Below are 19,241 nucleotides of genomic sequence, written 5' to 3' on the forward strand. Positions count from 1 at the left end.
ACACTTTCTGACTGCTCCAGCTTTACACAGAAGAGAACATTCTGTTGATGAAAATGTGGCAGCAGAAGTGCACTAGATGAAGGAGGAATGCTCAGAAAGGTAAATTCACTCCAGGGAGTTAAGAAATCTTACAACAGATAATTTCCAAAAGTTATTGTTCTCGTGTTTTAAAACATGCCTCTCCCTCATACCTAGATTGATGAAGTAAGCTATTTAATAGCCCAAGAGCATAACTTCCATATGTCTATTGTAAGATGGATGACTGAAGAAGTTTATCATCCAATATCCTCAGTTCTTAATGCCATTCTGTGTAATATTTCAGTTTACTGAACTATTTTTTTTGTTAACATCTATTCATCCTTCTGTTATCCTTTAAGATTGAACTCTGAATTACACTGAAATGTCCCGAGTTACGTGAGATGATACTAGGTGCCTTGTGAGAAATACGACAGTGATTATGGCATTGGTCACGAAAGAAACAAGACATTTACCCTAAAAAATTTACAATTTATTGAGATTATTACAACAAAGAGTGATAAAAGAAAAAGAGCGTGAATGACAATGCTTTAATTCTGATGGATTATATTTGAGATTGTCTCTTCCATTTAAAAATGGATTTTGTTCGTATGTCTGTACTTTATTGCCACATTAAAATATATATTTTAAAAAGTCTGCTAGAATGCATACAAAGAAAATAAAAACGTTTTGGCTTTTTACTATACAGTCATCCCAGCAGATGTTAAATGAGTGGGTAACGCCTTAGGATTGTAAAATAAATCTTATGTAAACTTAGAATTTAATTTTTGTGAAATCCAAAGGTTAAAAGATGCAAGAGCTTTTGCAATAATAAACAGACTTTGTTTTCTTTATAGTATCACGTCAAAATCACACAAAAGACCCCAGTGATCGCTGGGAAATCTACCACAGTCTAATTTTTCTAGTCCAATTAAGTCCAAACTCCGTGGAATAATTTGTCCCCCTTCTGCTGCAGTTCGGAAGAATATGCGATCAAATCGCAACTTACATTTGAAATTTGCATCCAGGTTAGAATTGCAGTTTGTGTCCCATGTATAACGGCAGTGCTTTGGTTTGCCCAAAAATTCCCATATGTCCAAAATATTGTTAGGTAAGCCACCTATTTGAGTAACCTAAAGAGAGAAAAATGGAACAACATTATACCCACGAATGCCTTTAATGTAATATGCATGACAACCATTTGCTGAACCTAGAATTTAGATATTACAGCATATTGTTTTTCTGCACAGCACTGGCCACAACAGGAAATCACAGCTATTAAACCACTATTTAGAATAGGTTAGCCCCTCAAGAATTTCAGAAATATAAAAATATAAATCACTTAAGACACTGATTGTTCATGTTGCACTTTCCAAACCGAAGTGTGTGTAAGAAACCACTGCATTTTTAAGTGATTGAACCCGATTGTGCAACACTGGGCCTTTAGTAATACTAAACACCCTCAGTTGGAACCCCGGTAACAATTTTTCAAAAGTGACCTTATTTTCAGTCCCTCCATTTTTGGGTGCTCAAATTTAAACACATAGGATCTGACTTTCCAGAAGTATTGAGCACCAACAGCTCTTGCTAATTTCAACTTGAAGTGTCAGTGCTCAGCATCTCTGAAAATTGAGCAACTAAAAATGAGAAATATCCCAATTCTCGGTGCCACAAAGTTACAGCTTGCACAACAGACTCTGTGTATTTCTTTAGAGGAGCAACGTGAAGCCAATTGGGGAGGAAAAACAACCATCCGTTTTAATTGTGATTTCACTTCAGCTGTAACATTGCTCCAAAGGAGACATGCACAATCAAGCATAAACTTCTACTTGGCAGCAACCTCACTTGTCCCACTTTCACGTTTTCACTTAATGGATAGGGACACTACAGGTATGTCTACACAGCAACTAGACATTCCTGACTGGACATGCCAACCTACTCAGCCCTGTTTCATTACTGTGTAGATGTCTGGGCTCCAGCTGGAGCCCAAGCAATAGTAGCCTATGAGGTGGGAAGGTCCCAGAGCTTGGGTTCCAGTCTGAGCTCAGAAGTCTACACAGCAATGAAACAGCTCCGCAGGCTGAGTCCTGTCAGCCGGCATGGGCCAGCTGTGTGTTTTTCTTTCTTTGCTGTGTAGAAATACCCTAGGAGGCGCGCCTGTACAAGTATGAGGGTAGAAAGCTCAACATCTCTGTCACGTATAACTGATTTATGGGAAAAGTCACTGTACCCTATAAAAAGAAAGAAAGGAAAACCCCCAGTAGAGTTCACCATGGTGGTTTGTCCTCAAAATAATTCTAAGTGGTTTACTGCTATTCACCTCGTGGTCTCTTAGGTTTGTATCCCCTCCAAATATAACAGTAGTTGACTCTGATGCCTCCTGCATTGTCTTTAACACCTGCCTCAGTTGGTTTAGGCGTTCCTTGGCATGACCTTTTGTGCTCTCTAGATGGGAAGTCATAAGGCAGAGTTCATTACCAGATATATTCACCTGTTAGACAAAGAGAGAAACATTAAATCATATGCCATGGAACAAAGTTGAAGGCCAAAGACAAAACGTACTGTTCAAATATTGAACAGGAACATTCTTCTGCTTGTTAAAACTGCTGTTATACAGGACAGAAGTGACTGACAACTTGATATTGGGCCTCTCTAATTCTGTCATCATAAGTGAGGTTTTTGACAGTGAATGTGCCACTAGCAGCAGGCTTAAACGTTGATTTTTAACTAAGAATTCAAATCTGGTTCAATTCACAGCTTATATATGGCAAGAAGTACTCCTCACCCTACAATCTTCCAGGACATTTTGCTGAGCAAGACAAGGTCAACCTTGTTTAGAGTTCCTTTATGAGGGCAGAATTTTCAACTTTTTATTTCAGAGCCATGCTAACCACTCCATGCTTAATGCTGAAGGTGGCTTTCGGTTAAAAAGCCAATGCTGACCTCTACTCCAACCCAAGTGAAATAAGTAAGTCTTCCCAAAATTTAAAATGTATTATCTTATACTAAGGTAGAATATTTTTCTGAAAAAAGTCTGAGGTGTATATACAACTATTTCGAAGACAGAAAGGTTGTAAACATACATCAGTAATGGAAGGGGAAAAAATTAACAAGACGTATTTTAAAAAAACCAACACACACCTGCCTATCAGAAAAGTCAAAAGTTTAGGTTCTAGTTTACACTATCCCGGTGGTTTTGGTTTTCTTAAAGTATATAAATGCAGAGCTAAGGTATCCCAAATAATCTAACTTTACCCTTCTTTTCTTACCACCCTATGCTCCCTCTGTGTAAAAAGATCATGTCTGGCAAGTATGACGGTTAAACACTTTACTTTGGTGGTTTGGTAAAAAACACTGCAGCATAACTTTGTTAGAGACTAAAAATCAGAGACTGAACTACGGACACTGGATTTATGTCTTACTATAACTATCTATAACCCACCAACAACCTGCCCTCCTCCGGCTGCCTATCCCCCCTACCTCTGAAGGGGTATTAACAGGCCACTTCACCATGAATGGTCCCTTGAAATATGTGTTAACTACTTATGCTAAACAATCTGTTCCACCTTATACTTAGCTATGACACTCCAAGTATGTCTATACTGCAATTAAAAACTATGGCTGGCCTGTGCCAGCTGACTTGGGCTCAGGCTAATGGGCTGTTCAATTGAGATGTAGACATTCAGGCTTGGGCTCCAGCCCAAGCTCTGGGATCCGTCCACCTTGCAAGGTCCTAGAGCTCTGGCTCCAGTCTGAGCCCAAATTACACCACAACTAAACAGCCATGCAGCTTAAGTCCTGCAAGTCTGAGTCATGTGGCACTGGGTAGCCACGGGTTTTTAACTGCAGTGCAGACATATCCTCTGAGTATATTTGCCAGACCTGAAGAAGAGCTCGGCGTAAGCTTGAAAGCTTGTCTTTGTCACCAACAGAAGTTGGTCTAACAACAGAAGTTACCACAGCCACCTTGTCTGTATAATATCCTGGGAACAACACACCTACAACACCACTACATATTGCAGGTGGGGATATATTAGACCTTGTATACTTTGCAGTTCTACCAGCAGTTGGGGACAACTTAATATATACCTATTTTTGGCTTACTCAGACTAAATATTTGAGGTTTAAGAAGCCCCCAGCAGAACAGACTTACCACAGGATTGGAGTTTAACCATTTAAATGGCTAAACAACAACTAGTGTCTGATGTGGGGAAAATTTAATGAAAAGGTGCAGTGGAATTTCATAGATCTTTGGTATGTATATGAAACCTAAGAGGTACAACACTGTAGGTCTCTCTTGTTGCGGAAGGGTGAAATGAGGGATAATCACTGAATAGATGACACATGGTGGGTTGAGAATGGTACAGGAAAATGGAGTAATGTGACCTATATTAATACACAGTTGTTGGGGTTAGCATGATTTGTTAAAAGCATGGGTATGTGTAAGAGTACAGTTAAAAGTGTTTGATGCATCATTTTACGGTTTTTAATAGGAGACTTCAAATGTAAATGCCCTACTTTTCAGTTATTTTTTCTCTTAAATTATAATGACCTGTTGATGCTTTTTCCCCTTCAAATTTAGTACCCATATTTACAACCTTAACTCCAGACTAACAAAGATTTGTCCCCTTAAATTAGACATTCAACTGCTTTGTAACATATAGTGACCCACTTACATGCACAACTAATAGATTTCTCATCATGGAGGTTGTTGGGAAAGGTATTATTTCTTGCCTTAAAAACTTCACTCTTGATTTTTTCAGCATTATGGCAGTGAAATAACCATCTATATTACCTAAAGAGGAATAAGGAAATGAAAGAAAAGTTCATCCCTTCATACAGAAGAATTATATATTTTCACAGAGATCTTTTCAGGGTGCACATTTCCTATCCTAATCGATACATGTAGCTATTTTCATTAATAGTAAAGGATCCAAAAATCAATTAATTTTGACTCTGTCCTTAATTTTAAAATCTGCCTTTCTAAAAGAAAAAAGCCAGAAGAAAGTGACAGTTAATATATTCATTTATAATTTGCATCAAACTAGATTCCAGAATTTAGAAGCCAAGGAAATCCATTTAACTGATTCCTTCCCCTCCTTTTTTTTTTCCTTTCAGCTTCTACCAATGGTCAGAGGGATATTAACAAGCTAGAGAGTGGAAAATAACATTTCTTGCTGCTTCTATCCACTTGAAGCAGATTTCTCAATTTTTTAGGCCTTCCTCTTTTACCTGGAATGATTGTGTAACTGACTGCTCTCTTCTGTAGGTAACTCAAGTATGGTGGAATAACCTCCTGTAAAAACACCACATCTGGACTGTATCTGAAATCAGCAAGACAAGTTTACGATATAACTTTTAAAACAGACAGTTTTTCACATTGTAATGACAAATATAAAGAGTAAGGTTTTGGGTGTAGGGTTGGTTTTTTTTTGTTTTGTTTTTTAAACATGTGAAGTGGCTACGATGGTTTCCAAAGAAGCTCTGTCACATTTGTTGGCATGTAAACATGCCACCATATTTGGAGGGAAAAAATAAGATTCAAATCTGTATTTTACCAACAAGGTACTAAAAAAGGGGGTCCTATTTCCTCTCGTAGATCTGGATCTTGCAGCATCTGTCTAATTTTATGTACATGAGGGAATTTAAGTTAGTGACTGAAACTATAGCTTCAGGGCACATTTAGAAGTCCTAAGATTTCTAGAAGAGTCCAATTAAGACCCATCACCTTTGTGATATCAACACCCAATCTCCCTGTCCAAACTGACAGGTAAAGGGCAATTGCTCTCCTTAGCCTTGTCTACACTAGATTTTTTTTTTTTTAAATCTCCTTCTGTTGCACTGGGAGCATTCATGTAGACAGGACACAGACAGCAGCCTGTCACTATTTTTATGTAAACATGCTCCGAGCAGGTACAGGGTTTGGTACTGGGATAATCTGCATGAAGGGAAAACAGGGCCTTGTTTAGCCATGAAAAATTAACAAGTTTAGTTATCAATTTAAAACTGACCTGATAAACCAATTTAAATGTATCTAAAGGGTTAATTTGTTTAAATTGGTTTAGTTTGCACTGCTAAATTACAATATTAAGATAACCAATATAGGCAAGGATTACACCTGTGTGACTGTAATCCATCCATTTTACAGGTTTGCACTGATTTAACTAAAAATAATCATCAACTCTGCAGTTTTAGTGTGTCGTCACAATTTTTACTGCATTCTACCTATCTTGCAAATTTTAGGTTTTCATTTTACACAAATGGTTCTAAAGTTATCCACTGCAAAGCCATCACAATAGACCAACTGAAGACTTTTGAACAGCAGCATTTTTAAGGTGGGAACTCCCTGTTCCCAACCCCACTCACCTCAGCAAAGAATAAATGTCTCTGATGTAATGACATTTAGCTGCTAACATTTTTGAAGAAAATATGGAAAATAAATGCAACCCCCACGTTTCATGTTCAGATTGCACAATTCAGATTACAAGTAATATGGAAACAAGAGAACAGTAATGTCAACTCAGCCACTTTATATGTAATCAGGATTTTGTATTCCTGTTTTTCCTTTTGTGAGTGACCTTTTTATGCTTTGTTTTAGATTACACATCATAAAATAATGCAAGCTGTGCAACATGGTCAAGTTAATACTGTCGCTGGAAGCATAGCAATTTGCATTTCCTGATGCTATAATCTATTATTTCAGTCCCACAACCTCCTGACTCATTACTATAACTAGACATTTTAAAAATAAGCATAATTGATATTAAAAGTTATATGTTACAGTGACTAGCTGGCAAAAAGGCTTTTAGTACCAAAGCCTGCATATTTTGGGAAATTAGGTTCAGAACCTCTTTTGGCCAACCAAATTACAGCTTTTAGTCAAACTAGTTTAGGATTCCACATATTATCAAATTTCTGTATTATAGTATTTCTGTATTTGGTGCTTGGATACTTTGGGGGTATACATCCTATAGACACTTCAAATAAGATATGATACTTCAGAGTCTAAATGTTAAACTGACTTTTAAAGGAGATAACAATACTTACAATGCTAAATAAGAGCAGACTCCTCTAGCTCTGTCTTGCTGATTTCCTAGATCCAGACCATCAATATTCCAGGTAAGTAAAGAGAACCTGCTATCATCTTCTTGTTGCCTGCAGTCTGAGTTGTTGACTCCAGCACTACTAGTAGTAACATCAGCAGTCAGGTCAATGCTAGAAAGAATATTTAAAATTTTGCTTTCAGTAAACAGAGCATTCCCCTGCACTAACTTCCATCAAGACATTTTCAGTTCTGCAGAAAAAGACCTGGGGATTACAGTGGATGAGAAGCTGATATGAGTCAATAGTGTGCCCTTGTTGCCAAGAAGGTGAAAGGCACATTAGGCTGCATTAGTAGGAGCACTGCTAGCAGATAGAGGGAAGTGATTATTCCCCTCTATTTGGCACTGGTGGGGCCACACCTGGAGTATTGCGTCCAGTTTTGGGCCACCCACTACAGAAGGGATGTGTACAAATTGCAGAGAGCCCAGCAAAAATGATTACGGGGGTTGGGGCACATGACTTACCAGGAGAGGCTAATGGAACTGGGGTTATTTAGTCTGCAGAAGAGAAGAGTGGGCGGGGGGGGGGGGGGATCTGATATCAGCCTTCAATTACCTGAAGGGGGGTTCCAAAGAGGATGGAGCTCAGCTGTTCTCAGTGGTAGCAAATGACAGAACAAGAAGTAATGGTCTCAAGTTGCAGTGGGGGAGGTTTAGGTTGGATATTAGGAAACACTGTTTCACTAGGAGGGTGGTGAAGCAGTGGAATGGGTTGCCTAGGGAGGTGGTGAAATCTCCATCCTTAGAGGTTTTTAAGGTCAGGCTTGACAAAGCCCTGGCTGGGATGATTTAGTTGGGGATTGGTCCTGCTTTGAGCAGGGGGTTGGACTAGATGACCTCCTGAGGTCCCTTCCAACCCTGATATTTTATGATTCTACAGGTGTCCGCACCTATGCTGTTGTGCAGGGATATATGAAACAAACCGGACTTAGGGGCAGGCGGCTCACTGATACACACACGATGCACGGGGGGACCATCAGAGCCTGAGAGCCTCACAGGGGGGTGGATTTTGAGACGCCTTTGGGAAGGGGCTTCACGGCGGGGGACGAGCAGCACCAGCAACGCTAGCGAAGCAGAGCCTGGCCGCGGAGTCCCCTGCAGCTGCAACGCGCCGGCCAAGGGGGAGCGAGGGCCGGCAAGTGAGGCGGGTGCTGGGCCAGGGCTCGGTTGCCGCCCTCCCTGCGAGCTTGAGCCCCCCCAACCCCCCGCGGCCTCGCTCACCAGGTCTCCGTCGGGGCCCGGGCCGGGGGGCTCCCGCCCACGTCTCGCTGCTCCACGGGCGGCTCGAAGTAGGAGTTCAGCGCCCTCTGGGAAGCAAAGGAGCGGGAGTCAGGGCCCAGCGCAGCGGCAGCCCCCAGCCCGCCCCGCGCCCGGCCCGGCCCCCACCTGCATGTGCCAGTCGTTGTCCGCCAGGCAGCAGCGAGCCAGGGCCAGGTCGCTGCTGGTGATGGAGGCGAACTCGGCGCACAGGAGCTTCCTGCGCTTCTCCGGGGGCAGCGCCGCCGCCTCCTCCTCCTCCTGGGGCCGGGGCCGGACCAGCGCCTCCGCCGCCTCCTCCTGGGGCCGGGCCGGCGCCTCCGCCTCCTCCTGGGGCCGCGGGGGCGGCTCCGGCTGCAGACCCCCTTCCCCCTCGGGCCGCTGCTCCAGCGGCCCCTCGGCTGCGCTGCCCCGCTCCATGGCCCCGCACCAACCTTCACCAGCCACCGCCAAGCAACGCGCCTGCGCGGCACTCACCCAATCCCCGCGGCCCTGCTGGCAGGCGCACGTTCCGCGCTCGGCGTTGGGGGCAAGGGGGGCAGCGAGCTCAAGCCCCGCCCCGCCCTACCCCACGGGGTCCCACGAGCCCAGCGTGGGGCGCGCGCGCGTGACCTCCGTGAAGGTGGTAACAAGGGCCGCGAACGTTCGGCCTGTGGAACGTGGTGAATCGGGGAGGGGCCGAACCAGGCTGCTGTGACCTCGCGGGGGGTGGGCTCGGGCCAGCCCCCTTCTCGTGCTGCGTGTATTGGAGGTCACCCGGCCTCCTGTTGCTGCAGCTGCTCCCAGCCCCACGGAGCTCACTAGGTGCTCCCAGTTCCAGGGGACTCTTCCCAGCTGGTAGGAGCAGGTGCCCCACGCCGGTCTCTCTGCGGGAAAAGGACGTCGCAACCAGTCTTTAAACCATGAGCTCCCTCACGATCCACTCCTTCCGGGAGATGATGAAAAGCCTGCTGAGCTCATCCAACTTTGATCGGGTGTTGAGTAAGGTATAGTTGTAGGTCGGATTGATTCCTGGCAATTGCATAGCGCTTGTTATATGAGAAGTGCTTCCTCCAAAGTGTATCCGCAATTTGTGTGTAGCTATAGATATGTAGGTTTGGCAGAATTTGATTTTTTTGGTATAATTTTGATGGATAGTATTAATATTTATCTTAAAACATCTTTCTATATTTACTACAGCAACAAAAGAACTCCTTCAGTGGCTGTAGCTAAATGTCTTCTCTACTGTGGTGCACCTACACCATTGTAATGTTTCTAATACAGACATGCCCTTGGCAACTGTGCTAGCCAACAGTGTCATGTGGGGAAAAATCAAAGCAAACACTTTCCATTAGCTTTATGTCAGGTATAAAGTCAGACAAGTCAACTTTCCATTTTTAATAAGAGTTCAGTAGAGTTTGTCTCAAAGAGCTACTGAAAACTCAAGATGATTACAATACACAGACAGAGTGCATATTTGAGACATAGGATGGGTGAGGTAATATCTTTCATTGGATCAACTTTTGTTGGTGAGAGAGACAAACTTTTGAGCTTACACAGAACTCTTCTTTAGGTGAAGTTGGTCCAGTAAAAGATGTGACTCACCCATCTTGTCTCTCCAATATCCTGGAACCGACATGGGACTCCTCCAACACTGCATACAATGTGCATATTTGTTTTTATAGGAGGTATATATTTCCCTAGGGAAACAATTTGCAGCTGGAGATTTATAAAAACATCTGACTTGACACTTAAACCATAATGTTTTAGTCCTTTATTTTTCTCCTCCCCTCATTAGTCTAAAAACTAAACCAAGATTTATTTTCAAGTTGATCTGTTTACTTTGAGAGCACTCACCAGACTTGTAATTGTCCATATGTTTCCACTTATGGAGATTTTGAATTAACAGAATTTTGTTCCTCATTTCTGTTTGTTCAGATGACAGTTCTTTCTGCAACTCCTGGAAAGATTGTTTGTGAAATGAAAATAGAGGAGGAGCACACAAACAGAGGTGGCACATTGCATGGAGGTTTGACCGCCACACTGGTAGACGTAGTGTCAACAGCAGCATTGTTGTACACAGAAAGAGGAATGCCTGGGGTCAGTGTGGATATGAACATTACGTATGTATTGAACATGCTTACCGTCAGATTTTAAATCTTAACGTTTGATGTGTTCTTCTAACAGGGCCCAGATTCTGCTAAGTTTCTCTTCCATGATCTAGCTACCACTTTAGTGACAAACTGCAGTCTGAAAGAACAACTTCTAATTAACTCAGTATTGATCTTGTTTGGGAATATCATCACGTGGTTGAGACACTAGTTTGAGGCAGTCAAATGTTCTTTAAGCTCCCTCTTTTATTACGTTTGGTTTAATGTCCTAAGTACTTTTAGGTAACAAAGTCCAAATTCTATAATCTTCTCATGTGTAGAATTTCAGTGGAAACATTAATGTGAACGCTGCCTGAGGAGAAGCTGCAAGAGTCAGGCTTGTGAAAAGGTGCAAGGGGTTAACTGCAAACTGAGTCTGGTAGCTCCTTCAAAAAATAATTTTAAACAGATGAATGTTCCCTGATTTGTAGCATGTTGTTGTATAAAACAATTGTTCTGTTTTTTATTCAAGATACATGTCTGCTGCTAAGATTGGGGAAGAGATATTGATCACAGCTCAGATTCTGAAGCAAGGAAGAAGTATTGCCTTTGCCAGCGTGGATGTAACAAACAAGGCAACAGGAAAGTTTGTAGCACAAGGCAGACATACTAAATACCTAGGACAGTAATATAAGAAAATATCTAAAAAGGAAAGTTTGTGCTTAAGAAGCTAGCATTGATTTTTTTTTCTATTTTAAGCTGTATCAAATTACCACAATCTGAAGGCAGTTAAATGATCTATGTAAAATGAGTTGGTCTCAGTCCCATTCCTAGTGGAAAAGGGTTCACATTGTAATTGGCACTAATTCTGAGCTTGTTGCAGTCTTGGTAGAGAGACCAAGGACTGAAGAGACATGGAGACCAATGTACTTTTTTTGTGCCTGAAGATAAGGTCAGTATTGAGGCTCACTGGTGGTACTGTGTGGGGAAGCTTTCTGCTCCCCATTTTGTACCTCTCTCATGAAAATATGTTTCTAGTCTCCAGGGCTGTCAGTTCATAAACTTTCAAAAATCAAAGCAACTAATCAACTGCATTTTTTTGGTCCTATACTGTAAAGTGATATTAAAGTAACAGGTGTTACAAGTGCAGTATTGCTGTTTTAAATTATTAATCTGAAATAAGAGTATTTTGCAAATGGGAAATGTAATACATTGAGAACATAGGTAAGTCTTTATATTTGGCAAATGCCTAACTGATTAAAAAATTCAAGAAGTACACTTTTAATAAAAGCTCTCACACTACAACATTAAGCTCATTCAGACCAGATGAAGAAACTATTTTCACTGTGGAAAGTTGTATAGTTATATTGTGCTAGAGCAGTGTTTCTCAGCGCCTCATAACCTCTAGGGGTGGGATTGTGCATCACAAAATGCAATCAGGAGGGTTGTGAGGTGTTGAAAATTTCACAACCATTCTGAAGCAAAGAATATTTCCAGAATAACTTTAGGGGCAGCCAAAACCTTAAAGTGTTTGAGGTCAAGTAGTAGTAGTTGTATTATAGAGGGTTATCATTAATATTTTTTAATATAAAATGCAACTTTTTCCAAGATGACCATTACCTCCCTTTTTAAAATTAATGTACCATGTATACTCGTTCATAAGCCGAATATTTCTGGTAAAAAAGTGACGCATCAGAGAGCGGGGGTCAGCTTATAAATAGGTCTACACCAAAATTTGATGATCTTAAACTCTGGTATGGTCATCATACCTGCCCTGCTTGCCTATAGGTGCTGCCGAGCGAGTTAACTCTGTATGCAACGCATGCCTCGCAGATGGCTGTTATAGATACAACAAAGGATGCTTTAGATCTGGGGCGGACAAACTTTTTGGCCTGGGGGCTGCATCAGGTTTTGGAAATTGTATGGAGGGCCAGTTAGGGGAGGCTGTGCCTCCTAAAACAGCCAGGCATGGCCTGTCCCCGCCCCATATCCACTGGCCCTCCCCAGACTCCTGCCCCATCCAACTGCCCCCCCCCATTCCCTGATGGGGGGGGCCCCCCGGGACTCCTGCCCCATCCACCCTCCCTGCTCCCTATCCCCTGACTGCCCCCCCGTGTCCCATCCAACCTCTCCTCTCATTCCTGACTGCCCTCTGGAAACTCATGCCCCATCCAACCAGCCCTTCTCCCTTTCCCATACCTGCCCCTGGTACCCCTGCCCCTGACTGTCCCATCCAACTCCCCCTCACTTTCCTGACTGCCCCCCTAGGACCTCTGCCTCATCCAACCATCCCTTCGCCTCCAGAACCCCTGGCGTTGCCTTGCCCCAGGAGCTCACAGCCCCGCTACCCCGAGCATTGTGCTGGTGGTGCAAGGAGCTGAGGCTGTGGGGATAGCCTCCTGAGCCAGGAGCCAGATGTGGCCCACAGGCCACAGTTTGCCCATCGCTGCTCTAGAGTAAGCAGCATGTATAATGAGATATGGAGAAACTTATCTGCACTCGTGTTCTCTTCATGCTTTTCTGACTTGTCTTGTGATTACTGCTACCGAAGCCCTTTGGCTGTACTCATGAAGCCTCTTGTTTTCATCACTTCCTTTGTCCTAATTAGCCACGGTAGTTTCACTTGGTCTGATCATTTTTATTCACTTACCTACATTCTTCCTTTAAATATCCATAGATGTTATTTTTTATAGGAATTATAGTGACAAAGTTCAGATTTTTTTTTCTAGGAGGTAGATGCTGTGTATCGGCTATTCATGCATACCATGTGAATGTCATATTTTAGACAGTTTGACTTTATACATGTAACCTTTTCAATAAAATAGAATTTGCACTTATTTATATTACATTCAGAGTCAGATATCTCTACTCTGAATATGTTTCCCCTATTGAAATGGCAGGGATTACTCAAAATAAGGGACTAATCATTTTGCGTAGAGACCAGAAACTGAGTGCAGGTTAGTCATATATACCTCAATATAATAGCAGTAACAAGTCACTATGAAAGAGAAATACCAGATCAAATGTCAGTAAAAATGACAAACCAGCAAGTGGAAAAATGCCAGAGCTGAATGGTTTAAATTCATTTTGAATATCACTATAAAAGCTTATTCTCTACCTGGGTTTATAACAGCAAACACACCAAGAGATCAAGAGTTATAGTTTTGGACCTCCCAAGTGTCTAGCTAAAGTTATGGCTCGGAATGCAAGACTAACCTGCTAAGTTGCATGCTACACTTAAGATTTTTTTCTGGCATTAGAGCTGGTTGGAAACTGTCAAAATGAAGTTTTCTATTAATTTCTTGTGTTCTGTGAATATTTCAACTAACTCTGATAATGACCTTTTAAAAGTCTGAAAACTATCAGTTTGCTTACCAGTTTCTCTTTACTTTCCTCCAGCTCAGGAACTCCTGCCTTTCTGATTATATTCAGGATTAAAATAAACATACCTATATTTGATTCAAATAGTCCTACAACAAAAATAATGAGGCGTACTTGTGGCACCTTAGAGACTAACATTTATTTGGGCTATGCCCAAATAAATGTTAGTCTCTAAGGTGCCACAAGCACACCTCATTGTTTTTGCTGATACAGACTAACATGGCTACCACTCTGAGTCCCACAATGTTATTTTTGTAATATCTGCATATAGAATTCTATAGAGTTTCTAGACAGAAAAAGTTGGTTAAATTTAGGCTAATCAACCTTGACATTGTCCTTAAGTATGAAGGAGTAAAAGCAGGTAAATTTATTAGTTCAACATCTCAATGGAAACCCCATGTAAATAATTAAGAACACAGGGTATGCATAATTTAAGTGAAGGTAGATTAATCAAGAGCACAAAACAGCAGCATTCTGGCCTGATCATTTATTTCTCAATTTAGGCTCTGTCTACACTGGCAAGTGAAAAACAAAACTTTTGTTATTCAAAGGTGTTGAACACACACACACACACACACCCCTCAAAAGATGAGTTTTGCCAACAAGCGCTGGCATAAACAGCACTTTGTCACCAACACTAACGCAGCTCATTGTGGGTGGAAGATCTCTCCTGCAAACAGCGGGTAGGTGCACTGCGTGCTTTTTAACTGCATGGCTGTAGCAGCACACCCATGTTGCTAAAAGCTGGATAATGTGGACATAGCCTCAGGGCTCCAATCCTAAAACCTAATCAGCAGGCAAACCCATGCACCATTGACTTTAGTGGACCTGAGGATAAGTGTCTGCCCTTGCAGAGCAAGTTGCAGGACTGGAGCCTAAGTTTGGTATCTGGAAGTGACCTTCATCTCTATTAAGGTGCAATCTCCATATCATGAAAGTTGAAGAACTCCATACTTTAGAGAAGTTTGAGAGCAGCCTAGTGGAGAAAATGAGTGATTGCCTCTCTCTCTAAAGTAGGGACAGTTAAATTCTAGTTAGGTCTTGATGGATAGAGTTGGTTCCAATTTGCTTCTAGGTTGAAGTTCCCTTTCTTGTACAAGTGGGTTAATAACTTACACTGACACTTCTGTAGTTCCCTAGTTGTGGGAGAACATTATGATCTTTGAATGGCTCTGTGCTTATGCTTCATAAATCATGATTTTAGGGCAAGGGTCGATAACCTTTCAGAAGTGGTGTGCCGAGTCTTCATTTATTTACTCTAATTTAAGGTTTCGCATGCCGATAATATATTTTAAGGTTTTTAGAAGATCTTTCTATAAGTCTATAATATATAACTAAACTATTGTATGTATGTAAAGTAAATAAGGTTTTTAAAATGTTTAAGAAACTCCATTTAAAATCAAATTAAAATGCAGAGCCCCCCCGGACTGGTGGTCAGGACCCAGGCAGTGTAAGTGCCACTGAAAATCAGCTCACATGCTCCCTTCAGCACACGTGCCATAGGTTGCCTACCCTTGCTTTAGGGTGTTGCTAGTACAGGGCAGGGAACTGTAACCATTGTTAGCCTTATGAGTTTTTGCAAGATCTCCTATGCTGAAACTAAAAACACTTTTTCACAAAAGCTATCCTTGAACAAAAAACTGCCACTAAGGGGAAAAAAACCAAGTCAACAAGCTAAGTTTTACACTTTGAAAAATTGTATTACTAGTCCACTTAAAGACCTTGCTACTACTGGCAAAAATCTGCTCCATAAGTGATTGCCAAAGTGGAGGAATCTTCCTCTGGTATCCAACCACTGGCAAGCAGGACTTCAGAACTTGGAATTTCCAGTAAAACTACTATTCTCAGCAACCCTCTCCTCCCAAGTCTTTACATGTCAAAGAAGTCTCTTATAATTCTCAACCCCCCCTCTGCTTTCTTAAGGTCTGTAGTACTCAGTGCAGTGGAGGGTGTAACCACAACAGAGAGGCAGTGAGAAGCCTGCTGCAACAAAAAAGGAATAACCCCGCACTGGCCCTTGCTGCCTTAAGGCCAGAAATAGTTTTTGGAAAGGAAAAACCCTAATCCCTACAGGAAGCGGAGGATGAATGATATCTTCCCTTAATTCTAGGCTCAATTAAAAATAGGGAAACAGTTAATCTATACAGTTTGCACATTTGATTAAAATGTGGACATATGAAAGTTAACCTTACATATTCCCACACTTACTTTGATGCATGAGGCACATGGACTTTCTCCATATACATAACTATAAAAAAACCCTCAAAAGTTATTAAAATTTCAAAGTAAAACACTAAAAAATTATGAACACAATCTTAATTTACTCCCATTTTGTATATGCATTAGGACACTGCTGCCATTGCTTAATCATATACTTTCCCACAGGACCCTTGGAGGGAAAAAAAACAGTATCAAGTGAACTCAGATGATCCTCTGTATTGTTCATCAGTGTGATTCACACCTAGGGTTTTCAGAGTCACAGCAAAGACCTCAACTATTTGAACTGAAGGAGTAACTCCATTAGCTGGTGTACTGTACTGTGTAATGCACTGAACCAGTAAGTTACATATGCAGTAATGTCCCCAAAAATGGGGCTAGCATACTCAAGCACATGGAGATGACATTGAGGTAACTTGACTGTAAATAATATGGCAGAGGCAAGTGTTAGAGAACTGTGTAAGCATATAAGGCCTTGCTCAGTCATAATGTTTGTGAAGTGCACACAATTAATACCAGGCAGTAGTACTACAGTAGAACTCATGATCATCTTCCCAATCCAGTATTTCCATTTTGGGTCTCTCCTCCACCCTATATGAAGATTTCATCTCTATGTAGTTGCTTTGGAACATGGGTGGGTGTAATTGAAACTTTCAGAAAATGAAGCAGCATCCAATAAGCTCTCTATGCAAGTACAAACCACAGAAATTTCTAACTACCAAATCTAGATTGACTGGACTTTCACAAGGATAGCCAAAGGCACATCCCTGTTCCCAGCACTATCATCTTGCTTAATTTCATAGTATTACTTTACACCAGAGCTGTTTAAAAAAAGTCTAAATAGTTAAAATTAGCAAAACTTTCTACTTTTTGTTAGCCTTGTTACCAGGATTAAAAATGGTTTCTGCTCAATAAATCAAGCTGAGGCAGAGATCAAGCATGTAAAATTTCAGCCAAACCAGTTAATTTACTATTATGAACATTTAGAAGCATGGGCTTAATAACAGAAGTGTTATGTTACCTAAATGTGTTACAGCTGCTTGACTTATGATGCATCATTTATTGTAACAATTTAAGTGTAATCTAGTAAAGATCTGGGGAAGAGATTTTATTTAAAGTATAATGGAGGAATAAAGTATCAATTATTCAGTAGGTGGATAAGATAAAAACCTAGTTCAACCTACAGTAAGCTCCTGGCTCCAGCCCCTTCTCAGACCCACTCTTCTCTCCCACCCCAAATGCAACCATTTCCTCATGCTATCTGGTGCACCACAGTAACTACTTACCGGTTTCTTCCTCTGGATAAAAAGCTATGTTACTGAGTAGGTTAGGAGTGGAGATTTGGCATTTGAAGCTTAAGAGGATTATAAAAGTGCTTGCCCCATAAATTCATATATTCCATAGTTGGTAGGTAAGCATCCTCTTCTGCAAGCATCCTTTTCCACTGCCAAGATACATGGAAAACTTGGACCAACCACAGATACTTCTAACTGGTCTGCTCTGTTGAAACCTCTTCAGGGATTTGGGTACAATTCCTATCACATTCAGACTTAAGAGCCACAAGAGAACTCTCCTACCAAGAATCAAGTAGGACTCTTGCTACAACATGGGTAGTGAGAACAGCCTCACAGAATTTTGTATTTTTCCTATTAAATTGTTTAAGGACATACAAGTGTGGTGTACATGTGTCAAAGAATATTAACTAAACAGCTAAACCTTTTCAAAAGGTATGCTTTGAGTGTTTATGCAGAGCTGTTACGTATACTTAAGTTAGCACAACTATGCTTCATAAAAGATTTAATAAAATGAACCCTAGCCTTTAGAGTTGTGAAGATTGCATCAGCTCACACACCTCTAGCAGGATATGACCCCAAAGATGGCCTAAAATAATAGCTCAATGACATGAATTGCTCTCATAGGGTGAGAACTTTAACACCAGAATATTCAATGTTCTCCATAGTTGGAGATACTCTGCCTCATTTTGTCAATGGAGAAATTCAACATACTTCTGAAATGTGAGGTCTCTCATGCTCTTCCCAAGAGAAGAAGAAAGATGGTGACGCCCCTTCTCAGAGCAAGAGATTTAAGTTTCATAAATACTGGGGGGAAGGGGGAGCCAGCCTCCTACAGCTTCCCTAGAAGTCAGAAGGCTCCAATGACATCCCAACCCACCTATTAAAACCTGTTTCCCTTTCTCCTTTCCTGACAAACTTCTACAGTTCTGTTACTTGTCAGAAAGTTTGGTAGTGATATACAATAGATTTATCAAAAAGAGTGTAAATAATAATGTATAGCTTGGAATGGGACATGTTTTCAGAGTATACTACTGTTTAAATTGAGGTCTCTGCCACAATGTAGGTCTGATACCTATACATCTAAGATTCCTATACAAATCCACAAGACAGCAGCAATATGATTGAGTACAGATTAATTTAAAAATTCTGTTACAGAAAGTAAGATGAAGGATCTGGCCACTGTGGATAAACTTGGAGATGTCCTCATAAACCAGTATCTTGGTGTTTATAGAATCTTAACAGTCGGAAAAGAAAATCAATTCCCTCACTAACTCTTATCCTTTGAATCATTTGCTTGTCAGTGACCAGAATCTCAACTGAGATGGCCAATACCACACCCTATAAATAAAGTTTGATCAAGGACAGAGTGAAACACTAATTTCCACCCGAGATGCATTGCCCAAGACAACACAGGAGCAACCCTGAACAGCTCATTAGTAGGTTAGTGTTCAAACAAGACTGTTAAAGACAATATTCTAGAAGTGGAACTGAAGTTTCACCAAGCTGTAGTCTGGTATTACTGTTTGTCTTACAGGTCAATGAAAAAACAGTTACCAGTTAGGAACTGATCCTACCAGTACTATTGGCAGTAATGCCAATTTTCACATATTCCCAAATGCCTAGCAGCATTTTTCAGGATCAGGCCCTAAAACAACAGGAGTAGGGAAAAGAGGAAGCAATTTTTTTTAATAGATTGAAATTATGTAATTTCACTTCAGCAGCCCTTCCCTTTTGTGGGACTTGCCAGGACAAAAAGGTGTGGGGGGGGGGAAGAATAATCAGAATTCACAGTGCTTCTGACACACCAGCATGCCCTTAAGTGAATTCAGCTGCTTTTGGTCACTAGTTTAATAATATTAATGTTGTCACATCACTATATTTTTAAATGCCAGACTGACATTACC

General features: G+C 41.2%; 2 protein-coding genes across 2 annotated transcripts; one reads left to right on the forward strand and one right to left on the reverse strand.

The window, feature by feature from the left end:
• Positions 1-491: 491 nt before the first annotated feature.
• Positions 492-8,933, reverse strand: TDP2 (tyrosyl-DNA phosphodiesterase 2). Its single transcript, XM_039527826.1, has 7 exons — positions 8,505-8,933; positions 8,340-8,425; positions 7,063-7,230; positions 5,248-5,339; positions 4,692-4,810; positions 2,336-2,506; positions 492-1,148 (listed from the first exon to the last, which is right to left on the reverse strand). The coding sequence occupies exons 1-7, from the start codon at positions 8,793-8,795 to the stop codon at positions 867-869; spliced, it is 1,209 nt and encodes a 402-aa protein (XP_039383760.1). The 5' UTR covers positions 8,796-8,933; the 3' UTR covers positions 492-866.
• Positions 8,934-8,999: 66 nt separating this feature from the next.
• Positions 9,000-11,593, forward strand: ACOT13 (acyl-CoA thioesterase 13). Its single transcript, XM_039527827.1, has 3 exons — positions 9,000-9,361; positions 10,293-10,477; positions 10,977-11,593. The coding sequence occupies exons 1-3, from the start codon at positions 9,278-9,280 to the stop codon at positions 11,131-11,133; spliced, it is 426 nt and encodes a 141-aa protein (XP_039383761.1). The 5' UTR covers positions 9,000-9,277; the 3' UTR covers positions 11,134-11,593.
• The last annotated feature ends 7,648 nt before the right edge of the window (positions 11,594-19,241 follow it).

This window comes from Mauremys reevesii, linkage group 2 (assembly GCF_016161935.1).
Source record: "Mauremys reevesii isolate NIE-2019 linkage group 2, ASM1616193v1, whole genome shotgun sequence".
Lineage (NCBI taxonomy): Eukaryota > Metazoa > Chordata > Testudines > Geoemydidae > Mauremys > Mauremys reevesii.